The sequence below is a fragment of the Lolium perenne genome, chromosome 2 (assembly GCF_019359855.2).
Source record: "Lolium perenne isolate Kyuss_39 chromosome 2, Kyuss_2.0, whole genome shotgun sequence".
NCBI lineage: Eukaryota > Viridiplantae > Streptophyta > Magnoliopsida > Poales > Poaceae > Lolium > Lolium perenne.
The window spans coordinates 56,980,595-57,004,710 of NC_067245.2; the positions used below are offsets into that span (position 1 = coordinate 56,980,595).

The 24,116-nt window shown below is 44.0% G+C and overlaps 3 protein-coding genes across 9 annotated transcripts; all 3 read left to right on the top strand.

Annotated features, from left to right (window-relative positions):
• The first annotated feature begins 5,220 nt into the window (after positions 1–5,220).
• On the top strand, positions 5,221–10,612 carry LOC127332702 (small ribosomal subunit protein uS3x). 5 transcript variants are annotated; one of them, XM_051359026.2, is made up of 9 exons: positions 5,221–5,378; positions 5,464–5,611; positions 5,735–5,906; positions 6,441–6,495; positions 6,580–6,711; positions 7,225–7,323; positions 9,464–9,904; positions 10,059–10,133; positions 10,489–10,612. In XM_051359026.2, exons 2-9 carry the CDS (start codon positions 5,503–5,505, stop codon positions 10,492–10,494), a joined length of 1,089 nt encoding a protein of 362 aa, XP_051214986.1. In that variant the 5' UTR covers positions 5,221–5,378; positions 5,464–5,502; the 3' UTR covers positions 10,495–10,612. The 5 variants fall into 5 exon arrangements, with proteins under 5 accessions (XP_051214986.1, XP_051214985.1, XP_051214988.1 ...); XM_051359025.2 differs by having other exon boundaries at positions 10,059–10,136; positions 10,489–10,609; XM_051359028.2 differs by lacking the exon at positions 9,464–9,904.
• LOC139830134 (probable small nuclear ribonucleoprotein G) lies at positions 10,473–17,845 on the top strand. Of its 3 annotated transcripts, none has more exons than XM_071826026.1 (7): positions 10,473–10,612; positions 10,906–11,081; positions 11,692–11,879; positions 12,150–12,500; positions 12,575–12,649; positions 17,278–17,399; positions 17,580–17,845. In XM_071826026.1, exons 5-7 carry the CDS (start codon positions 12,592–12,594, stop codon positions 17,637–17,639), a joined length of 240 nt encoding a protein of 79 aa, XP_071682127.1. In that variant the 5' UTR covers positions 10,473–10,612; positions 10,906–11,081; positions 11,692–11,879; positions 12,150–12,500; positions 12,575–12,591; the 3' UTR covers positions 17,640–17,845. The 3 variants fall into 3 exon arrangements, with proteins under 3 accessions (XP_071682127.1, XP_071682126.1, XP_071682125.1); XM_071826025.1 differs by having other exon boundaries at positions 12,150–12,451; XM_071826024.1 differs by having other exon boundaries at positions 12,150–12,649.
• Positions 17,846–22,064: 4,219 nt separating this feature from the next.
• LOC127332704 (small ribosomal subunit protein uS3x) lies at positions 22,065–23,977 on the top strand. Its single transcript, XM_051359030.2, has 6 exons — positions 22,065–22,222; positions 22,307–22,454; positions 22,564–22,735; positions 23,271–23,325; positions 23,412–23,543; positions 23,638–23,977. The coding sequence occupies exons 1-6, from the start codon at positions 22,193–22,195 to the stop codon at positions 23,791–23,793; spliced, it is 693 nt and encodes a 230-aa protein (XP_051214990.1). The 5' UTR covers positions 22,065–22,192; the 3' UTR covers positions 23,794–23,977.
• The last annotated feature ends 139 nt before the right edge of the window (positions 23,978–24,116 follow it).

A 24,116-nucleotide genomic window follows, 5' to 3' on the forward strand; every position in this document is an offset into this window, starting at 1 on the left:
TGAGCTGCCTAACATGATCAAGATCATCTATCTGTAATTCTATATGTTGCGTTTGTTGGGATCCGATGAATAGAGAATACTTGTTATGTTGATTATCAAAGTTATGTCTATGTGTTGTTTATGATCTTGCATGCTCTCCGATGTTAGTAGATGCTCTGGCCAAGTTGATTCTAGTAACTCCCAGCGGGGGTATTTAGGCTCGATATTGGGTGCATGTCTCCGTGAATCTGGAGGGGTGACAAGAACCTAGATGGTTATGGATGTCTTTGTTGCCACTAGGGATAAAACATTGGTGCTATGTTCAAGGATGTAGTCACCGATTACATTACGCGCAATACTTAATGCAATTGTCTCGTTGTTAGCAACTTAATACTGGAGGGGGTTCGGATGATAACCTGAAGGTGGACTTTTTAGGCATAGATGCATGCTGGATAGCGGTCTATGTACTTTGTCGTAATGCCCAATTAAATCTCACTATACTCATCATAATATGTATGTGCATGGTCATGCCCTCTTTATTTGTCAATTGCCCAACTGTAATTTGTTCACCCAACAGGTGGTTTATCTAATGGGAGAGACACCTCTAGTGACCTGGGGACCCCGGTCCCATTCTCTATCTTGAAATACAATCTCTTGCAATCTTGTTCTCTTGTTTTCTGCAAACAATCATCATCCACACTATACATCTAATCCTTTGTTACAGCAAGCCGGTGAGATTGACAACCTCACTGTTTCGTTGGGGCAAAGTACTTTGGTTGTGTTGTGCAGGTTCCACGTTGGCGCCGGAATTCCTGGTGTTGCGCCGCACTACATCCCGCCGCCATCAACCTTCAACGTGCTTCTTGGCTCCTACTGGTTCGATAAACCTTGGTTTCATACCGAGGAAAACTTGCTTTGTACGCATCACACCTTCCTCTTGGGGTTCCCAACGGACGCGTGTTGTACGCGTATCAAGCTCTTTTTCTGGCGCCGTTGCCGGGGAGATCAAGACACGCTGCAAGGGGAGTCTCCACTTCCCAATCTCTTTACTTTGTTTTTGTCTTGCTTAGTTTTGTTTACTACTTTGTTTGCTGCACTAAATCAAAATACAAAAAAATAAGTTGCTAGTTTTACTTTATTTGCTATCTTGTTTGCTATATCAAAAACACAAAAAAATTAGTTACTTGCATTTACTTTATCTAGTTTGCTTTATTTACTACTACTAAAATGAGTAATCCTGAAGTTGAAGTTCGTATGTTTAAGCAAAGAGGGGGAGAATGTTTAAGAGATGCTTGGTATAGAAGTTGAAGTATTCCGCGTGTGCAACATGGCTTACACCCGTTGTATATGAACGTTGAATCTATCACATCCGATCATCACGAGATGCTTTGAAACGACAAACTTTGGCAACGGTGCATTCGAGGGGAGAACACTTTATTATCTTGATATTAATGTGAGGGATCATCTTATAATGCTACCGTCGCGTTCTAAGCAAAATAAGATGCATAAAGGATTAACATCACATGCAATTCATATGTGATATGATATGGCCCTTTTGTCTTTGCGCCTTTGATCTTCATCTCCAAAGCACGAACATGATCTCCATCATCAACGGGCATGATCTCCATCATCGTCGGCATAGTGTCAAGGTCCATGGCGCCGTCTTCATGGTTGTTCACCTCATGTAGCAACTATTACAACTACTTTGAAATACTACTCAACATGAAAATTAAATACAACCATAAGGCTCCTGCCGGTTGCCACAATACAATAATGATCATCTCATACATATTCATCATCACATTATGGCCATATCATATCACCAAACCCTGCAAAAACAAGTTAGACGTCTCTAATTTGGTTTGCATATTTTACGTGGTTTAGGGTTTTCGAGAGATCTAATCTACCTACGAACATGAACCACAACGGTGATACTAGTGTTGTCAATAGAAGAGTAAATTGAATCTTCACTATAGTAGGAGAGACAGACACCCGCAAAGCCTCTTATGCAATACAAGTTGCATGTCGAACGAGGAACAAGTCTCATGAACGCGGTCATGTAAAGTTAGTCCGGGCCGCTTCATCCCACTATGCCACAAAGATGCAAAGTACTCAAACTAAAGACAACAAGAGCATCAACGCCCACGAAACCATTGTGTTCTACTCGTGCAACCATCTATGCATAGACACGGCTCTGATACCACTGTAGGGATTCGTTGCATAGAAAACAAAAATTTTCCTACCGCGAGAACGCAATCCAAGCCAAGATGCAATCTAGAAGATGGGAGCAACGAGGGGATGAACGAGACTAACCCTTGAAGATTTCCAAAGCCTATAAGAGTAGGCTCTTATTGCTGTGGTAGACGATCACTTGCCGCTTGCAAAAGCGCGTAGAAGATCTTGATCACGGTGCCACGATCGGGCAACACCTCCGTACTCGGTCACACGTTCGGTGTTGATGAAGACGACGTCCTTCTCCCCGTTCCAGCGGGCAGGGGAAGTAGTAGATCCTCCTCGGAATCCCGGCAGCACGACGGCGTGGTGGCGGTGGTGGTGGAGAACTCCGACAGAGCTTTCTATGTGGGAGAGAGAGGTAGGAGGGAACCGTTATGGTTTGGGAGAGGGGGCGCCGGCTAGGGCAGCCTTGAGGGATGCGGCCATGGTGGTGTTGTGGTGGCCGGCCAGCCCCTCTCCTCCCCTCTTTATATAGGTGAAAGCCCCAAGGTTTAGGTCAAAGTGTCCGAATAAGACCCCAACAAAAACCTTCCAAGTAACCAAACCTAGGGGGAGTGGGACTCCCCCCTTTCCTTGGTGGGGTGGCCGGCCACCATGGTGGGGAGTCCACTTGGGACTCCTCCTCCCTTAGGCCGATCGGCCAAGGTGGGTGGAGTCCCTCTGGGACTCCACCTTCCATCCTTATTTCTTCCGGACTCTTCTAGAACCTTCTAGAACCTTCCAGAAAAAATACCGGATCATTTTCAAACCTAGAAAATGACTTCCTATATATGAATCTTATTCTCCGGACCATTCCGGAACTGCTCGTGATGTCCTGGATCCCATCCGAGACTCCGAACAAAACTTCGAACTCCATTCCAAATTCCATATCTACTTAAACGACATCAAACCTTAAGTGTGTCACCCTACGGTTCGTGAACTATGTGGACATGGTTGAGTACTCTCTCCGACCAATAACCAATAGCGGGATCTGGAGATCCATAATGGCTCCCACATATTCAACGATGACTTTAGTGATCGAATGAACCATTCACATACGATACCAATTCCCTTTGTCACGCGATATTTTACTTGTCCGAGGTTTGATCATCGGTATCACTCTATATCTTGTTCAACCTCGTCTCCTGACAAGTACTCTTTACTCGTACCGTGGTATGTGGTCTCTTATGAACTTATTCATATGCTTGCAAGACATTAGACGACATTCCACCGAGAGGGCCCAGAGTATATCTATCCGTCATCGGGATGGACAAATCCCACTGTTGATCCAGATGCCTCAACTCATACTTTCCGGATACTTAATCCCACCTTTATAACCACCCATTTACGCAGTGGCGTTTGATGTAATCAAAGTACCTTTCCGGTATAAGTGATTTACATGATCTCATGGTCATAAGGACTAGGTAACTATGTATCGAAAGCTTATAGCAAATAACTTAATGACGTGATCTTATGCTACGCTTAATTGGGTGTGTCCATTACATCATTCATACAATGATATAACCTTGTTATTAATAACATCCAATATTCATGATTATGAAACTAATCATCCATTAATCAACAAGCTAGTTTAAGAGGCATACTAGGGACTCTTTGTTGTTCACATAACACACATGTATCAATGTTTCGGTTAATACAATTATAGCATGGTATGTAAATATTATCATAAACACAAAGATATATTATAATAATCATTTTATTATTGCCTCTTGGGCATATCTCCAACAGTCTATTTCACAGGCATTTCGGTGGTACTTCAACAACCCAGATATTTTAATATTTCTACAAAATTGTAACCAACAATCTTGATACCAAGGACGCGGTCGAGTTTTGGATGTTTCTTCAGCTATTTTTGAAAAGGAATCCCGCATTCTTAAACCTGAAAATATTGTTTTAAAAAAAAGAATGTTGCACTGTAAACAACACGGACGCGGCGTGCGCCGCGTCGCAAACTTCCTAGTCCGCATCAATCCCCAATCTTTTTCACTCGACTGAAACAGGCGGCGGCCACGAAGCAGACCCCTCCCGTGTCGCTGCAGTGAGAGGATCTCTCACCGGCGGCGAGAGGAGCTCCCTCTACGCCCTTCCTCGTAGGAGACTCCTCCTGGAGGTGGGTGCCGGGCGCGACGCCGTCCACGAGACCCAGCACGGCCGGGCTCCAAGTGCTCGCACGGCGGTCGCGTCCGCTCGACGGCGGGGTGGGAAGCCGGGGCTGAGGACCACGAGGCGGCGGCGTCTTGGCCAGGCGCGGCGACGGTGGAGGGGTGGCGGGCGGCCGGGACGACATGAGCGATGGCGCGACACCTGAGCCGAAGACGAAAGCGACCAGTCAGCGCCGAGACGAAGTCGGGCTCGTGGCCCTCGCGAACCTGCGCGCGAGGCGCGTCCGGGAAGCGAACCACCGACGACAACATCAGGAGGAGCGCGCCCGCTCCAATTTCAACAACCGTGGGGATCGGAGACAGCAATGCGGTGCGACCTCCTGCTCTTCATCATCGTCGACAATAGTGTCCTCCTCCGGAGGCAGGGTTGCCTCGACAGGGGCGACACTACTCCGGCGGTCGAAGCCGCTAGCGCCGTCATCTTGAAGGAGATGAAGAATTAGGGAAAGAAACCGTCCAGGCATGGATTCTTCTCACCTTACTGCCTGTAGAATTCCTTCTCGTTGATCTTCCCTTCTTGTTCTTCTCGAAATCGCTCAGATGGAGAGCGTGCTGATAAATATAGGAGAGAGACAACAAATGATTCAATTGTTCTGTTCCATTGATGATTCACAACTTATATACAAGGGGAAGAGACGCGAATATAGGTCACGTCCGTTGGAAAAGGTGTGAGAAAGGATTGTATTACAAACCAACCAACACAGAGAATTACATGAGGAAGGATTATCCCTTTAATTAAACCTACTTAATTAAATCCTAACAAATCGCCCGGGCCGGCCTAAAAATTTGGAGCTAAACCCTACCACCGCGCGCCCGGGCCGGGCTAAACATTTCGAGCTAAATCACTTTTTTTTTTTAATCACGATGACCCGATCCACCTCCAAATCCTCCAATCTATATAGTCCCATTCGCTCCCATCCGATTCCCATCGAAATCTAGGGTTTATCCACTCCCGCCGCCTCCGTCGCCGCCGTACCCCTCAGTTCTCCGACATGGCTCGCAGTTACGAGCCGGAGCCCTCTCCCGTTCTGATCCCCAGTTTGATTTGCATGGCACGTTGATCTGACGCGCCGTTGCTCGCTCGCAGTTCGTCGCCGATGGCGTGTTTCTGGCGGAGCTGAACGAGATGCTGACCCGCGAGCTCGGGGAGGACGGCTTCGCCGGCGTCGAGATCCGGGTCACCCCCATGCGCACCGAGATCATCATCCGCGCCACCCGCACGCAGAACGTCCTCGGTACGTGCATTTCTGGACACCCATTCTGATCAGATCAGCAATTATACGATGTATCCTTTTGTAGTTTCTATTATGCCGAATCTCACATTTTATTCCTTTGTTGCCCTGATTTGTGGCCTTCAGGCGAGAAGGGTCGGAGGATCAGGGAGCTGACGTCGGTGGTGCAGAAGCGCTTCAACTTTCCCGACGGAAGCGTGGAGCTCTACGCCGAGAAGGTCATGTACCGCGGCCTCTGCGCCGTTGCGCAGGCCGAGTCCCTCCGCTACAAGCTCCTCGGTGGCCTCGCTGTTCGAAGGTTGTTCTCGAACCCACTGGCACCGAAACTAATGTTATTGCGTAGCATAGTACCATGTCATCTTCACAACAGGCCTGGCACACTGCCCACCAGGCCTGTGTTCGATGGTGACATAAATCAATCCCCACCCTCTATTGCATCATGTAAGCAGTGGGATTTGCTATTGCTCCATGGCTTACTGCTTTGGAGGGAATATGACCCTATATTGCTTCGGATGCGGTTCTTGTGCTGTTGTTAGCTATACTGTTATTTCATCTATAAAGCAAATAGGTTCACCTTATGCCAACTTTGTGTCGGAAGATGACTAGATTACCTGTGCCAACCAGACTTCATTTGTTGGAAGCTTTGTCTATAGGCTTCTAATGTGTTCATAACTGGTTGGCCTCATTATCTGCATTTACTTTCACACTGTCTTTTTTTCTTTTGTTAGGATGGGCTTATCAAGCTGCTAATTAGTTTTTGTTATTGCTGTTCATATCTTATATCAATTGTTAATTGGGTGCTCTCTGGCTAAGTAAGTGATTGTATTTTCAGGGCATGCTATGGTGTACTCAGGTTTGTCATGGAAAGCGGTGCGAAGGGTTGTGAGGTACCTGCCCTGTTAACTAAGTTTGTCTAGTTTTGATTGGGTCAATGTAGCTCATCTGCTGATAGGCCATTTTGTTTTTTCCAGGTCATTGTGAGTGGGAAGCTTAGGGCACAGCGTGCTAAATCCATGAAGTTCAAGGATGGGTATATGATCTCTTCTGGCCATCCAGTCAACCAGTATATCGATGGAGCTGTGAGGCATGTTCTTCTCAGACAGGTTTGGGGCTAGCTACTTCACATGAAGTTAGTTGATATAGAAGTTTGGTATTGTTGTAGTGTTAATATTGCAGTTATGCATGGTGGGATTTTTTACTACTGTATTCATATTGGATGGAATAATCACTTGAAATTGTTAGTGTGTTAGCTTCTTTTCACCCTTCCAGCTTAAGCCTTCGATTTGGTTGTCTATTGCTCATGCTGGATGTGGGTTAAATAGTCACTGTTGTACATGGTAGTATATTATTTGTTCATCACAATATAATAGAGTAAACCAGTCATATTTGTTTATAGTTCACTTGTCCATCATGACTTGGAGTTGACCAAGTCCAGCCAATCATCTGATAAAATTATCATCAATGTAGATGACGCGAAATCAAACCTATGCATACACACCTGATTATTTCATTGATGTGCGTACAGACCTGATGTAAACTGGGCATTGTTTGTCTTTCTGTATGTGCCTACAAGTAATGTGATGATGGATTCTTGTTCTTTTTGTTGTTCCTTCCAGTTGGATGATAGTGCTCTGGATGCTGTAATGAAGAAGCTAAGTCCTAGGAGGAGAACCTGGCTGGAGTTCACATGCTTCACCGCTGCACTAGACAAGATGGTACGTCAACTTGTCTTCACCCTCGAGAGAAATTGCTGTGCAAGAGGGATGTGGGAATCTTGCCTGTACTTACCCTTGGATGCTACATCTGTTAGGATTTTCTTTGTTATGTAAGGGATGAACACAGATAGATAGGTTACTGCCTATGAAACAGATTGGTGTTCTGCTCCAACGGAAGTTCAGAGCTGGGTAGGCTGTAGATGTGAAATTGCTTGCTTAGGCTCCCTAATTCGTTCATGATTGCAATCTGTAGAAAACATTAGGCCTAATTGCAATCTGGGCAGATCTTGATGTATGTGGTACAACATGCGGAAATGCTATGTAAGATTGGGAGTTTAAGCATGTCTACTTAGTATTTTCCGTTACATATATATTTTGAATGCTTAACCTGATTTCTAATCAGCTTAATGCGTCTTATGACCACTTATTGTATTTGTCCAAATACAGTTTACTGCTTCTTATAAAATGCAATTAGAGCGGCTTACCACTAACTTTGTGGATAAGGTAATAATATGAAATGCATGCCAGTTCTTTTTTTTACATTGTAACATGAAGAGCAGGCCCATATTTTTTCCCGTCGGGTTTTTTTTGGGTGGGACGGTTGGATGTATTTTACTTGGTCTAATCGTTAGGTGAAAGCTGATCTGTGTACTATTTGTGGGGTTGCTGTAGGTAAATTCATGTACGATTTGTGGAGTAGTAGTGGAGATTAAGTGGGGATGATTCAAGGATCTCCATTGTCCTGTGTACGATATTTTTGGTGGACGTAAAAAAGATAAACTTCACAGTTTTATTAGTAGTGTAGATTTATATGGTCAAAACTGTTTACAACTGAAAGCCAACTAATAAAAGCAGCTGAGACCAAGCTTGGCGGACGCGCCCACCTGTTCTCGCTACAAATGTCGTTGCATGCTCTGATATCATGCCATCCCACGATGAGCATAACAATGACCTAATCTATGTTGAGACACGTTACACGACTAAATTTATTCCCTAACTCGGGAAGTAAAGGGGAAGACTAAAACAGAATTATAGCTAAAAGTCATGGTTTCAATGGCGTTTTCTCGAGTAAGTCCGACGTCGCCAGGTCTTACCATGGTGGTGGAGATGGTAACATCAGGATGTTCGTGTTTATATTCCAGTCCACCTTTTTAATGAATTTGTCCCAACAACTAATTTTCACACGTTCATCATCTTCTCAGAGCACCATGTATTTTCCTTCTACACTCAAATGTGGATGGTATTGAAGTACAGTTACAGGTCCGTTTTGCGTAAAATCATTGCAAAATCATTTTGCGCAAGACGAATCTGTAACTGTACTTTATTATCATACAGATGTGAGTGTAGAAGACAAATACATGGTGCTCCCAGGAAATGATGGACATGTGAAAATTAGTTGTTGACACGAATTCATTAAAAAGGTGGGCTGCAATATAAACACGAAGATCGTGATGCTGTTTTTCGGATGTCGTACTGACGATAGCAAGACCAGCTGGTTGATTATTCACTACGACATCTGAAGAACAACATCAAGATGTTCGTGTTTATATTCCAGCCCATCTTTTCAATGAATTTGTCCCAACAACTAATTTTCACACGCTTCTCGGAGCACAATGTATTTTCCTTCTACACTCAAATGTGGATGGTATTGAAGTACAGTTACATGTCCGTTTTGCGTAAAATCATTGCGCAAGACGAATCTGTAACTGTACTTTAATATCATACAGATGTGATTGTAGAAGACAAATACATGGTGCTCACAGGAAATGATGGACATGTGAAAATTAGTTGTTGACACGAATTCATTAAAAAGGTGGGCTGCAATATAAACATGAAGATCGTGATGCAGTTTTTCGGATGTTGTACTGACGATATCAAAACCAGTTCGTTGATTATTCACCGTCTCCACCATCGTGGTAAGACCTAGCGACGTCGGGCTTACCCGAGGAAGCGTCATTGAAAGTATGACTTTTAGCTATAATTCTGTTTTAGCCTTTCCTTTACTTCCCGAGTTAGGGATTCTAAAGGTATAATAGGCGCACCCTCATCAAGCTTCTAGGTAAATCAGAATTGACTGGCCATAAGATTTTACCTCGACAAATCTAAACCGTCCATTTTTTTTACCTTGCCGGTATAAAAGGAGAAGATCCTATGGAGCAACCCTAGCCACTTTTCTCCCAATCCCCGCCCGAGGCTAGCCAAAGACGGCGATTTTTCTCCTGCCCCTCCTCTCCCGTGCCCCCTCCTCTTCCCCTGCTTTGGCTGCAGCCACCACTCCCTCCTGGCCGATCTCCCGTCTTCGCCATGGTCGGGCGGTAGCAGCGCCGGCCTTGGACGCGAGCACCGCGTGCGGGACGAGCTGGGCGCCGGCCTTGGGCGCGAGCGGGACAAACGATATGTGGAGGCTGTCGCCCGACCCGCTGATGGCGAAGAAGAGCAAGGGGCGGGCCGGCACCCCCACGGAGTCGCTGGGGACTGCTGGGAGGAGGAGCACACGATCTCCTGGCCTACTTCGTCACCGAGGATGCAGACTAGCAGCCCAGGAACCTGCCCTCTTCCGCCTCTTCTTCAAAGGAGACCAGTAGGTTATCTCCTCTCCCTCTCTTTCTCTCCTCTCTCTCTCTCTCTCTCTCAAAGGAACAGAGAAAATCTCAACTTTATTAGTTGGTGCAGATCCGTTTTAATATGCTCACAAGGTGCTTGATGAAAACTCTAGCTTATATTATTATTGACAGGAAGTGGCAGCGCGTGGTGGTGGTCCTCGGCAACGACGAGAGGGAGACGGGATGGATGCTTCAAGATTCAATGCGGTTGTAATGACCCTCCAATCCATTTGGCTCCATTTGGCTTATATGTTTGATGTGTGACCTAAACGTTTGTTAGTTTTGTTTCATGGATAATTATTTGTTTGGCGTGAATTACTCCAGAGCAGGGTGTATACAATATTCTTTAGATTTTGGTTATATTAGGCTGGTCTTTTTTGATGGTATGGGCAAAGAGATTATTTGTATGTCATTGTTTTTATTTATTTTGGCCAGCATTTTTGTGAATAAGTTCTAATAGGGAGATTGTAGCTCCTTTTTGTAGATCTAAATTCCAGCTCTTTATTTTATAGGGCACCTACACATTTTAGATTTATTGTTTGCTGCTTTGTTTACATGCAAGGTATGAGAACCAGGATGCAAATGCTACATCGCAACCTGTGTACCAAGCTTGAAGAAATTTAGAAATTGAGGGAGCATAAAATCCAAGAGCTTTTACATCAGAATGTTGCTGTTGAGTTGGCATGGTATACCCTTTGCCTTCTCATGCATTTCAATTCTTCCTGCAACTTCATTTTAAATAATCTTTAGAAAATTCCATACTGTCTAAATGGCATGATAAGCCCACAGTTTAAGTCTTGAAAATTATAGTAGTACTTATGTCTTCATGGGGGTTCAGCTATGCATTTAGTGTCTTTTCATAACAGACCCAACACCTTATATGATGCATTTAGTGTCTTTGCCCAATTGACTATTTACTTCTTTTTGCTTTTTGCTGTGTTTGACTTGATGTAGTGATGCAGTTGCTTACGTGATGCAGATATTCAGCCCATAGCCAATGTATTTGTTGGTGTGTTTGAGGTGGATGTATCAAACTGGCCACCATTTATGCCAAATGGTTTCAAAGGTGTTGTAACCGGATCCACAGTAGTCTTATTTGCCTATGTTGGATTTGATGCAGTTGCTAATTCTGCCGAGGAAGTTAAATGACCACTGGTAAATTCAATATTTCCCATACTATCACCTTTAAGTCTTTTCTGTCATCATAATTCATTTGCTTCTATGAATATTGAATTGCTTCTCCAATTTCCAGTAGATATTTTCTCTTTTGCCACCATAATCCATTTGCCTCTTATAATTTTGAAGTGTTCAGCAATCTATTTCTCTTTTATCACCTTTGATTTTTATATGTAATCTAGCTTGGATCTCTGATAGCTATGTGGAATATGTTTGGAATTGCCTAGGTCCTCAAGTATTGCCATGTGGTTGTTGGTGCATATATGCAGAGCCAGGCCTGCAAAATGGGGATTTCGGCATTTAATTTTCTTCTCAAATGTGAACATAATATCTGCACTGTATGATCAATGAAACCAGTAGAGGATTCTATGATTACAAAAACTAGGATTAGTTATATGAAGTTCAGTTTGTTTATATGCCAGCGCACGGTTGTTCCCAAGGCATGCCCCTAACTTGCTACTGATAAGAACAAAATGTATACATGTTAGCTTCTCAGAGTGATTTATTAAGCCTGTATAGGATTGGATTCATGGTTGTTTGATCTAAATATCTCCCTCAGGGTTAACTGATTTATGTGAGTGCATTTTAGGAGGATCTCATGATGTGACTGAAGAAGATGGGGATCCTAAATTGCCGGAGATGATGTCTCAAGGAATGAGCATTGTTTTGGGTTATCAGACTGGTGGGTGGATGGTGAGGAGAACGGTAGAGGTCATGAACATTGTTGTCTGAGCACATCTCAAGGGACTGAAGTTTCTCTACCCCAATGATGTTGAGGTACTGACACATATTTCCATGTGGCTTATGCAGAATTTGCTTTACCGGAGTCATAATTTAACTTGCGTAACTTTTCTTGCAGTGTGCAGAAGATGTAAAGTTTTTTTTTTTTTTTTTTTTTTTTTTGCATGAGGTAGTGATTCAAACTTAATCGGGTCAACTCCACATGTCTACAAATTATGTATGTCCTCAGTCCAATTAGGCTAGCGCCAGTTATATTTTGCGTTTCTGCTTTTTGGTTGTTATTTGATTTTATTCTCTGTTTGTTAGGTGCAGGTGTATTTTAAAGGGGAAAAAGAGATGAAGCTGGCCCCGGTTTGTCATGAAGGATTTCCCTCCTCTGCCGTTTGACTTCCCGGTGGGCGGCGCCATTTTGGTCATCCGAAAGCAGCCACACATCTAGGTTTCTCTCTCTGCTACTGCTTGAAAACAGCCTCTCTCTCCTACTGCTTGGAAACGGATGCTTTGAGACTTTCTGGAGTAGTAAAGAGGAGACAGGGGCAAGAGGAGAAGAGGAAATCCACTGATGCTTCTTCACACTACCCCTATAATGTAGACAAATAGAACAACTGGTCAGCTGAGTACTTGTACACCTACCATTCACCTATTTGAATTTTCTAAGTCAGTGCAAAGTTTTAATTAGCTTTCAGGTAAAGCCATGGTGGAAAGCGGAAACTCACATGATTTGTTTGCAGGGTCTTGCGGAAATGGGATGAAGATTTATGTATACTATGTGAAACACTGCTTTTCTGCGAAAAATAAGCTATTAGGTAAGTAACTACATGTTAGACAAAGTACATATCTGCTTGCCTTTTGAGTCCATTGAAAAATCAAAAAAAAATCTATGTTGCTAATTTTGTATTCTCTCCCAAATCTGCAAGAAAAGCTAATTCAAAATAAGGCGGATATGGTTTTTATGCAACGGTGACCATAGTGTTGTAAATGGATAAGAGTTTATGCAACAACAGATATAATGGGGCATACCAATATTTGACCAAGTGCGCTGCTCCATCCAAAGTAGCAAGATGCGTGTTAAAATCATCATAGTTCTATATTGCTCTTTTCTCTACAACCAGAAAAATGGAAATGAAGCAAATACATGTTAGAGTGAGAGTTTTATATGTAAGATCTGAAAAAATTGACAATTCTACTGACCTTACGTTAAACAGTAGAGAAATAGCGGACACATATTCATTGATTGAAAAAATGAAAAGGGGTGCCAGAAACACTTTTTATGATTCTTGACCTACTGAGGTACCACATTTATCGGTTACCATGGTTCTTCTACCATTCTTCTCTCTGCAATCGCAAAGGACATGCATATGCACACAAGCAGCATCCCCTCCCCCCTAATTTAGGACAACATCCTTTCACTTCTTTTTGTAGCAGCCTTGTGATTTACATATTTACTTGCACATCTTTGGAGTGAAGAGTGCCATTAACCCCTTCACCAAATACATGTACTTCATATATGCTTAGCCAGACATGTTATTTAATAATTAAGAGTTATTTATATGCATAAGCACCTGATAAACATTGCTGCCTTATCAAGCAGCGTTGTTAAGATTGGCACCTTACATCAAGAAAAATGGGTTTCTTAGCACATGGATTTGGCATTTAACTTTCTAAACTTGTGATTGATTTACTTGCTAGGATGAAGTGTAGGCTATTGAAGGAACAAATGCTCAAAATAGTCTTTTTTTTGGCAACTGAAAGCTGAAGATGTCAAAGCACTTGTATTGGACATGCAAGCAAGATTGCTTCTGGATATGCTAGGCAAGGGAATAGAGTCTGCCTGATAAATCCATCATCTCTGCTATCTACGATTGCTTGATGAGGAATTTATGATGGGTGGATAGTGCCCCGCTTACATATGAAAAATGGATTTATTTATTTGCTCAGAGTTCGTTTGTACATGCACATTTTTTATATTTGGTACTTTCCAAAGGACAATAAGAAAGGGCACCACCTGCTAGTCTTGTCGTTGCCGGAGCAATCGCCGAGAACGGCGTGTGCTTTCGGCTCGTCAAGGTGGAGGAGAGTGGTGCGGTGGAGAGCCGATGCGGTTGGTGCCGCTGGAGATAGCTCGATGCTGGCATGCGCCATGAACAAAGCTGGCTCCTCCTCCCCCGCCTGTGCGACGTGGACCTGGCCACGTCTTGGCTGTTGGCACTCGTTGGCCCAGTGACCAAGCTTGCCGCAGTTGTGGCAGGCGTCGTCCTTTGCCGGCGGCGCCTCTGCCGGCATCACCTTGCGCCTTGGCATGGCCATCCTTCCATGCCTTGCGTGGCCTGCCGCTCTTGCGGCCGCCTGTCGAGGAAGAAGGCTCCCCCTTCTTCCTGTCACCGTGGCCAGTGTCCCACTGCTCCCGAGTGAGGAGCATCTTCCCGCCGGTGGTTATGGGCCCTAACGAAGACTGTGGCTCGTCGGTGTCGACGACCTTGAGGTGACCTATCGCCTCCTCGATCGTTATGGTGGAGAGGTCTAGCAGGGACTCGAGCGAGCCATCTGCTTGTACTTCTCGGGGACGCAACGAAAGAGCTTCTCGACAGCTCTCTCCTCGTCGTAGGTGTCATCGCCCAACTGCACCATCTTCTGCAGCAGAGTGTTAAGACGGAGAGCAAAATCATCAACGTCCTCACCTGGCTTGAAGGCTAGGTTCTCCCACTCCTTGCGAAATGCCTGCAGTGTGGACTTGCGAGCACGGTCGATGCCGATGCGTGCCGCGGCGATGGCGTCCCAAGCCTCCTTGGCAGTCTGCTTGTGGGAGAGCGAGAACTGCATCTCGGTCGGGACTGCGGCGATGAGGGCGTCTACCGCCCGTCGATCCTCATGATGGTCGACGTCGCCGTCGTGGATTGGCACCTAGAGCCTGATCTTCATGATCGCGGCCCACTCGACGTAGTTGGTTTTGGTGAGGGTAGGCCACCCAACACCGGGACCAACATCCCTGACCACCGTCCGGACCCCGTAGAGGCCGTGGTCTTGGTCATCCCAGCCGCCACCGCCGTGCGCGCCTCCTCTGGGAGCGCCATCCCGAGGTGCGTGGGCATGCTCGGCTGCCCACTGCGCTGCCCGCTGCGCTGCCTGTGGCGTCGCTGCATCGACGCTGCCATCAGCAGAAACAGAGCTGTTGGCGCTGCCGCGCAGCACCTCGACCTCCGCCGCCGCCGCATGTGCTGCCTCCGCTGCTTCTGCTGCTTCTACCTCCGCTCTGGCTGCTGCCAGCCTCGACGCCCTTGCTGTGGCCGCCGCGGCTACCGCGGCCACTCGTTCACGCTCCTCTGCCGCGGCGCGGTCGGCCTCCTGCCGACGCCGCGTGCTGGAGGTAGCCGTGTGCTGAGAGTGGCCGTCGGACATGCCTCGCTGTTGCTGGGGTGCTGAGCGCTGCTTCCAACGAGCTGCTGCTCGACAACCCGGACGGAGGGAAGTAACCAGGGGCAGTTGAGGCTGCTACTAGTTGGGGCTGCTCCCTTCCCTGTGAAGGGGAGGAGCAGGAGATGTTCAGGCTGCAAGACAACCTGGCTCTCATACCACTTGTTAGTATCTCTAGCCTCACTTTCATGAAGAAGAGGATGACACTAGAAGAGTTGGGGCAATTTTCGTTGGTTTATTTCGCACACATCTCACACAATGCCAGGCCAAACTGAGGGCACGGGGCTACAGATTTATAGCTGCTAGCCAGCCAGAACATGCTAGTCTAAAGATGCTAACTGCCAGTCCTTATGCTAGTCTAAAGATGCTAACTGCCAGTCCTTGATGCCTCTAAAAAGCAGTCAAAGATCAGGGATGCTATCCTATCCTAACCACCTGTCCTTTACAAAGGACCATGTGTGTGCTGCAGCAGCTCCATAAAGACCAGAATACAATGACTTATTCATCATCTGTGACTTAATAATTTTGGTTCTCTGCTAAGTATATATGTGAATTTGAATTTCCTAGTAATTAGCAATGGATATGCTCTGCTGACCATCTTTGCAGTTTTCCATGTTGGTGAAGTAAATGCCCTAATGATGATATCTTAGCAAAGCTATGGATTTATCTCCAAATGAAGCTTCTTTGTCATAGTTACTCTGATAGGGCGGCATTTACGGTTCTGTTTTGTTGCATAGGTGTAGTTGTACGGTATTACCAACCTGCACATTCAGATATTTGTGCACATCATGGCAGCTGCAATTTGCGTATTCTTTGGAGCTTGCTGCCATCTTCTATTTTTTTATGTTCTCCGTTGTTCTGTGACTTCATAATTTTGGTTCTCTGCTAAGCATATATGTGACTTTGAATCCTAGTAATTAGCAATGGATATGCTCTGCTGACCATCTTTGCAGTTTTCCATGTTGGTGAAGTAAATGCCCTAATGATGATATCTTAGCAAAGCTATGGATTTATCTCCAAATGAAGCTTCTTTGTCATAGTTACTCTGATAGGGCATTTACGGTTCTGTTTTGTTGCATAGGTGTAGTTGTACGGTATTACCAACCTACACATCAGATATTTGTGCACATCATGGCAGCTGCAATTTGCGTATTCTTTGGAGCTTGCTGTATCTTCTATTTTTTTATGTTCTCCATTGTTCTGTGACTTAATGATTTTGGTTCTCTGCTAATTATTTTACGAATTCTTCGATTTATTTCTTGGTTTCGTTCCTTACATAAATTGCTGAATTTCTTGAAAAGCTTGACAAGTTGACATATATGATAGATAGCACATTTCTGGGTCACATGTCGTCCTTTTAATTAACTTATATATTTAGTCATCCCAAAGCAGACCGTGTTTGGTGTTTTGGATCTTGTTTACTTTTTGGTGACGTCTCTTCCCTGGTCAACTTATGTCCATGCAGAAAATCATTAAACAAAATTGTGCCTGCGAATTCTAGGAATTATCCTCCCAAATTGTCCCCTCAATTCTTTATTTCCTCGTTTAATTGTGTTATTGAGCCCCTCTCTACTTTGAACTTTTTATTTGAATGTTCACTTTAGCCGAACATGGTTGCTATTGGTACTACAACCTGTAATGGTGGTTGTGTGTAGATCGACTTTGGAAGTGTTATATGTGACAGATGCTTAGATGAATCTATTAATGGTGTTAGTAAGTAATAAATCATTTGAAAAAAAATAATTAGAATTTAGACTAATCTACTTAAATACCTTGTCATTCATAAATTAGTAAAGTTGAGTACATGTCAATCCAGGACCTGCATTCTTCCCATTTTTTTGTTTCAAGTTCTAAATGTTCAAGGAAAAAAGAACTGTGTACTTTGTATCAAATTTGTCAAGTTTCCTAATTGTCCATAATAGTAGTCCTGTAAAGTGATGTTGAAGTATGGATTTTTTTTTTTTTGCATCTTCTGCTTTAATGTGCTATTTACTCAACTGATTCTCTTTTCAATTGTTGCCAGTCAAGCTGAATGCAAACCGTGTTGTCATTGGCACACTTCGAGGATTTGATCAGTTCATGAATTTGGTCGTGGATAACACTGTGGAGGTCAATGGAGATGAAAGGAACGACATATGGATGGTGGTGAGTAATTCTTCTTGTACTTGTTCTCTTATATGATCAGACGATAGTGCCTACTGTCAATCAGGCCATACCCAATTCAAATGTTCCCAGCTAAATTATTGGCAACTAAAATACTTTGTCAACTTCTTCTCATCTGTTCCAATTATATGACTTGATCTTATACTGTAAAAACTTCTGCAGGTTCTGAGAGGAAATAGTGTTGTGATATTTCCGCATACCTACTTCTGGTTTAGCATCTGAGCTGATGTGTTAAGTCAAAACTGATGTGTGTGCAATCGGGCATATTGTATCCTACTATGTTAATGTGTGAAATTTAGCACATTTGTATAGTTTTGGACCGTCTTCTGATACTTGATCAAAGTTAATATCGCTGAGGCTCCATGTTATTCTGGTACTATATATGAACTGTCACTAAAGCTTAACGTCAGTGTGCAGTTGTGCGATCAGATCTCTGTCTTATTGCAAGAATTTGCACGGACTACTCTTTTTGAAACTCTATTAGCATCACAAGGGTAACATTCGTGTAGGCTGAGCTCACAATGATGTCTAGATTTTTCAACTTTTAGCTTGTCACGCAATCTACTTCATGTGCATATTCAACTGGATCAGCGCCTCTGAATGCGTTCTGATCTTGGCCACCAAATTTCCATTAAGGGTATGTTTGGTTTATGCCGAGGTGCCCTAGCCAAATTTTTTTTTGGTGATGTCTTCCTTGCCCCATGAATTGTGGGGACAAGTGGCTACATGACTAGCAGGTCTAAGTGGGAGAAAGCTGAGAAGAAACTCATCGACAAAGGGATCATTCCAAAGACATCGGGGTGGACCGGACGGGCGTTCTATGGGGTTGGGGGACAGTTGAACCCATAAACAGGGCTCTGTATTTATACAAATGAACATATCGTAAAACCTTATAAAACCCTTAAAGGTGCACATCAAGAGGTATACTAGGGGAAGTTACATCTTGAAAGAGAGAACGATGACTAACACTCGGGACAAACACGAGGCACATCAGGCTCCCTTTAGTGGAAGTATGGGTTTATCAAGGAAAGGAAGAGATTCCTGACATAAGCCATCATAGGAGAAAGGCAAGGGATACAGACCGTATGCAGCAGAAAGAAGAAACATTAAGATGACAGCAGGACGGTACTTAGCCAGCAAGGTACCGGCCTATCTCAGCTGCAACATGAAGATCTTGCATTCGATGCTATCGATCCACAATCTCAACGGGAAAGCAGTGTGGCATTCCACCGAGCTCCCGACTGATGAGGCCAACACTGCCTAGAAAAGTGAACTAGAGTAGGTAGCGAGACATTTTCATGCTAAAAATTGTTAACCATCCAAACACATCAACTTTTTGGTAATAGTACCCAATAAACTAGGTGACGCCCCGCGCGTTGCGGCGGGAAATCATGTTAATAACAGTTGTTTACTCCACAAATGGCCCTATAAAATAGCCAACAAAACAATAAACTTAATTGTTCTTATTAATGGGCACTGTGTAAGAAATATGTTTTATCGAGAAAGTCAAAAAGGAGACTCCGCGGTCATGTACCTTATCTTCCATCGGCCTGTAAACATGGACTGAATAAGGTCCATCTACGGTGTTGAAAAGTTAGTTGATTGAGCTTGAATTATCTAACGATGATCTTAGCCGAAGGACCATACACCACTATTATTTTTGTAGTACCACGATGTTCTCATAGACCCAGGTACATATAAATTACAAAGAAAATTATCTACGAAAGTTAAACAAAATAGCCGGTAAAGCACATTAACTATTTGATCTTTCTTAGTGCAGATAAAGCAGAGAGAAGAGAAATTTTGTGGAAAACTATATAGTTGACCAACTCCAAGACCTTAATATATAGTTCTACATTAGTAACATTTAAGACGCCTGTGAAAATTTCTTACCCAAGAAATCCGAATGTTCAGTTTGTGCAGGCTGGCAGCCTCATAGCTTGGTTCAGTTATAGATAGATTTTTTCATCCATGCAAACCCAATAGATAGACTTTTGATACCTAAATTGGGGATACTTAACTTAAGTGTGTTCGATACAACCAAACATCCGGACAGCTCCACAAAAAAGCTTCAGACTGGTAGTATCTAATTTTTCATCCATGCTCAATAGATAGATTGATACCAAAATTGGAGAGACTTAACTGTGTTCGATACAACCAAACTTCCGGACATGCTCCACAAAAAGCTTCAGAACTTGGTAGTATAAAAGAGAATAAAAGAGAATGAACAAAAGCCTGGTGATCCTACCTTGGTAGTAGGAATAAAGTAAATAGACAACATGGCAACAAATGACTATCTTTTAATCCTTTATGTCGAATTGTTCTCGGTCTTCAACTGCGTATAATAGAGGATCTGCATCAGGAATAGGGCTTTTGGTTTCTTCAGATTCACAGTAACACATTTGATTAAATTTTACAGTAAAGAGCATCACATATAAAGTTCAAATCATAAGATGAGCATGTGATCAACTTCTTCTTCGCCTAGCAGCATACAATTGTAGGATTCAAGAGATAGCCTCCGCCAGGCTCCACAACTGAACCGATAGAACTCCCATCTGCAAGGAAAAAACGTAAAACAACAACATTATCCATCGGAAACAATCAAACATGTAGGCTCCATCCACCAAATCAAGATACTTGTTGGTCAGAACAAAAGAAGTATTACCACTTCCCACGCTAGTGGAGCCGGAGACGTCTAGAAAGGCTAGAGAAAATTAATCTGCAAGAGAAGAAAGTCCAGACAAAATCAATCTGCATTCTGCAAGAGAACAAAGTCCAGACAAAATAAATCTGAAAGAGAAGTAGCATCGACGGCATGTGAACTGAGGTGGAGAAGGTGCAGAAGAGGGAGGCGATGTCTCTCAAGGAGCACCACAGCAACGGGGTTGCAGCCTGATGAACGCTGGTCGCGTGGAAGCCCAATCGTGTAGGCCGGACGATGCATATGATGCGTACTTCAAACAGGCACATCAATGCAATCCAGCCATAGGTGTGTTGGTATATACATATGCAGATGGTATGCCTGTTCGCTGATGCCATTACTGTCTAGAATGTAGAGAGGATGGCTCATGGCTGGACATGCATCATGGTATGTCTTGGAGCAAGAAACGATGGCTGCACAATGGCTAATGAAGATTGAGCAGTCATATATATAGAGAGGGGTAGAAGAATTCGAGAGCAAAGAGATTAGCAGAGAATGGAACACCGGGTAGAGGAATGGACCTAGCAGAGAATGGAACACCAGGTAGAGGAATGGGCGAGGCTATTATTAATTGTTCAGTTTTTAAAATCAATGGTGGGAGTGTTTCAGTTTCCAATACATCAATGCTTAGCGTAAGTGGAGAAGATGAAGTGTGAAGAGAAGAAGTCGCTGGAGACCAGGGTCCATAGGCAAACACTTGAGGCAAAAAAAAAACATCAATTGATAGGCCACTCGGGAAGAAAACGTGGATGGGTAAATGACATGGACCAATTAGAGGCTTGCTGACGTGTATAGCCTGCATGTAGAGAGAAATAGTGTAGTGGGGGTCTCCTATTTAGAGATAGAAGATTTGTAAGCCATAGTTTGCTCACAATCCAAACATACCTGAACTTGATAGTTCCCTGTATTTGGGTACATATAAGTCTTGTGCCAAACTTTGACCATGATCTTGAGCAACAAAATATCTGTTATAAGCCACAAATATGTACCATTGGAATCTTTCAAATACGAATGCTCCGGTATGTTTTTTGTGTCAAATAAATCATATTTTATTAGTTAACTCAAAGTTGGACTAAAAAATTGAGGGAGTGACATGATTCGGAAGATGGCACATGTGTTTGGGTAGTTTAAGTGTGACTTTTTTTTGGGTTTTGACATTCCGTTTGATTTTGATGTTGCATACGTTGTACAACTCTGTTTATCACATAGTTTTGCGATTTTTGTTACCTACTTAGGTTGTACACAAGTAGTGCATCTTAATATGTTTTGTTGCAAATCTTGTAATTCAGAATTCTGAAATTTTTGACACACCTAAATGTTCATGCATGTGTGCTCATCGAAAATTTCAACAACAATAACATCAAAACTTTTTTCGCAAGCAAGTTGAGGTAGCTTCATGGAAAATTTGATTGAAAAGATTTTTTATGGACTGCACAAAAATAGGGCGTTTCAAACATTATTTTAGAGCACTATTTTTTGCTACTTTTACACGAGCACACCTTGTACTCTTTCATAAAACTTTGCAACCATGTGAACCTGTTTCGGTCTCGATACTCGCTATTTGGTGGCAGGGCACTCCACGGTCTGAAGCGAGAGGGCAGGTGGCCCTTTCGGCTGCAACTTGGTGGATCTAGGGTGACAATGTCCGGCGGTACGAGATAGAGTTGTAGTTTCGCCTTTTGTTTGTTTTCTTAGGTGCGTCGTGGAGGGTGTAGCTTCACTTGTTTTTAAAAAATCTTTGATCTGTTTTATAAGAGGATTTTCTCATCGATTATACTGTATCAGTTTGATAAAGCGAAATGAAAACATGTTTTGAGCAAAGAAATCTCACTGCAATCCTCGGATGGGACGGATCAGCCCACACGGCGGGGCGCGGGCCGGCCTAAACGTTTTGACCTAAAACCCTACAGCGGCGAGCCCGGGCCGGGCTAAACATTTCGAGCTAAACCCCGATGACCCGATCCACCTCCAATCTATATAGTAGTCCCATTCGCTCTCCGGCGTTTCCCATCGAATTCTAGGGTTTATCCTCTCCCGCCGCCTCCGACGCCGGCGTATACCTCGGTTCTCCGGCATGGCTCAGCAGATCAGCAAGAAGCGGAAGGTACGAGCCGGACCCCTCTCTTCTTTTGATCCCCAGTTCGATTTCCATGGCATGTTGAGTTGACGCGCCGTTGCTCGCTCGCAGTTCGTCGCGGATGGCGTTTTCCTGGCGGAGCTGAACGAGATGCTGACCCGCGAGCTCGGGGAGGACGGCTTCGCCGGCGTCGAGATCCGGGTCACCCCCATGCGCACCGAGATCATCATCCGCGCCACCCGCACGCAGAACGTCCTCGGTACGTGCATTTCTGGATGCCCATTCCGATAAGATCAGCAATTATCCCCTGTTTCTAGTTTTTGTTTGCCGAATGTCAGATTTTACTGATTTGTGGTTGTGGCGTTCAGGCGAGAAGGGTCGGAGGATCCGGGAGCTGACGTCGGTGGTGCAGAAGCGCTTCAACTTTCCCGACGGCAGCGTGGAGCTCTACGCCGAGAAGGTCATGAACCGCGGCCTCTGCGCCGTCGCGCAGGCCGAGTCCCTCCGCTACAAGCTCCTCGGTGGCCTCGCTGTCCGAAGGTTGTTCTCGAACCCACTGGCACCGAAACTAATGTTATTGCGTAGCATAGTACCATGTCATCTTCACAACAGGCTTGGCACATTGCCCGCCAGGCCTGTGTTCGATGGTGACATAAATCAATCCCCACCCTCTATTGCATTTTTGTAGGCAGTGGGATTAGCTATTGTTCCATTGCTTACTGCTTTGGAGGGAATATGACCCCATATTGCTTCAGATGCGGTTCTTGTGCTGTTGTTAGCTATACTGTTATGTCATCTATAAAGCAAATAGGTTCACCTTATGCCAACTTTGTGTCGGATGATGACTAGATTACCTGTGCCAACCAGACTTCATTTGTTGCAAGCTTTGTCTATAGGCTTCTAATGTGTTCATAACTGGTTGGCCTCATTATCTGCATTTGCTTTCACACTGTCTTTTTTCTTATGTTAACATTGGGCTTATCAAGCTGCTAATTAATTTTTGTTATTGCTGTTCAAATCTTATATCAATTGTTACTTGGTTGCTCTCTGACTAAATAAGTGATTGTATTTGCAGGGCATGCTATGGTGTACTCAGGTTTGTCATGGAAAGTGGTGCCAAGGGCTGTGAGGTACCTGCCCTGTTAACTGAAGTTTTATCTAGTTTTGATTGGGTCAATGTAGCTCATGTGCTGATAGGCCATTCTGTTTTTGCCAGGTCATTGTGAGTGGGAAGCTTAGGGCACAGCGTGCTAAATCCATGAAGTTCAAGGATGGGTATATGATCTCTTCCGGCCATCCAGTCAACCAGTATATCGATGGAGCTGTGAGGCATGTTCTTCTCAGACAGGTTTGGGGTTCTCATGAAATTAGTTGATATATAGAAGTTTGGTATTGTTTATTTGCATAACTAACTTGATGATTGATTTCTTACTTTCTTTCAGGGTGTTCTGGGTATCAAGGTTAAGATTATGCTTGACTGGGATCCTAAGGGTAAACAGGGGCCATCTACACCTTTACCTGACCTTGTTACCATCCATCCTCCCAAGGACGAGGATGATTTTTTGAAGCCCCTTGCAGCAGAAATAGCAGTTGCTTAAAAGTAAAAAAGTCGCAGCTGCTTAGGAAGATTAGGTGAACTGATGTTTGGAGTTGAGATTTTGTAGTTATTATATTTCTGCATCATTTAAGTGTCTGTTAACATTATTGCTAGAGAAGTCCTTTACCTTCTATAAAGTTGCAAATATCAGCAACTTAATATAAGCCTTTAAGATTTCGTCCTTACTAGTGTGTTGTGGAAATGCTTGCTGCTCTGATGTATAGTGCTGCTAGATCATGATAAAGTCAACTGAAGTGCTACAATGTGCTTTGTCTACCTTGTTTTTCCCTCTATTATTCATCTTCTGTTGGGAATAAATGGGTT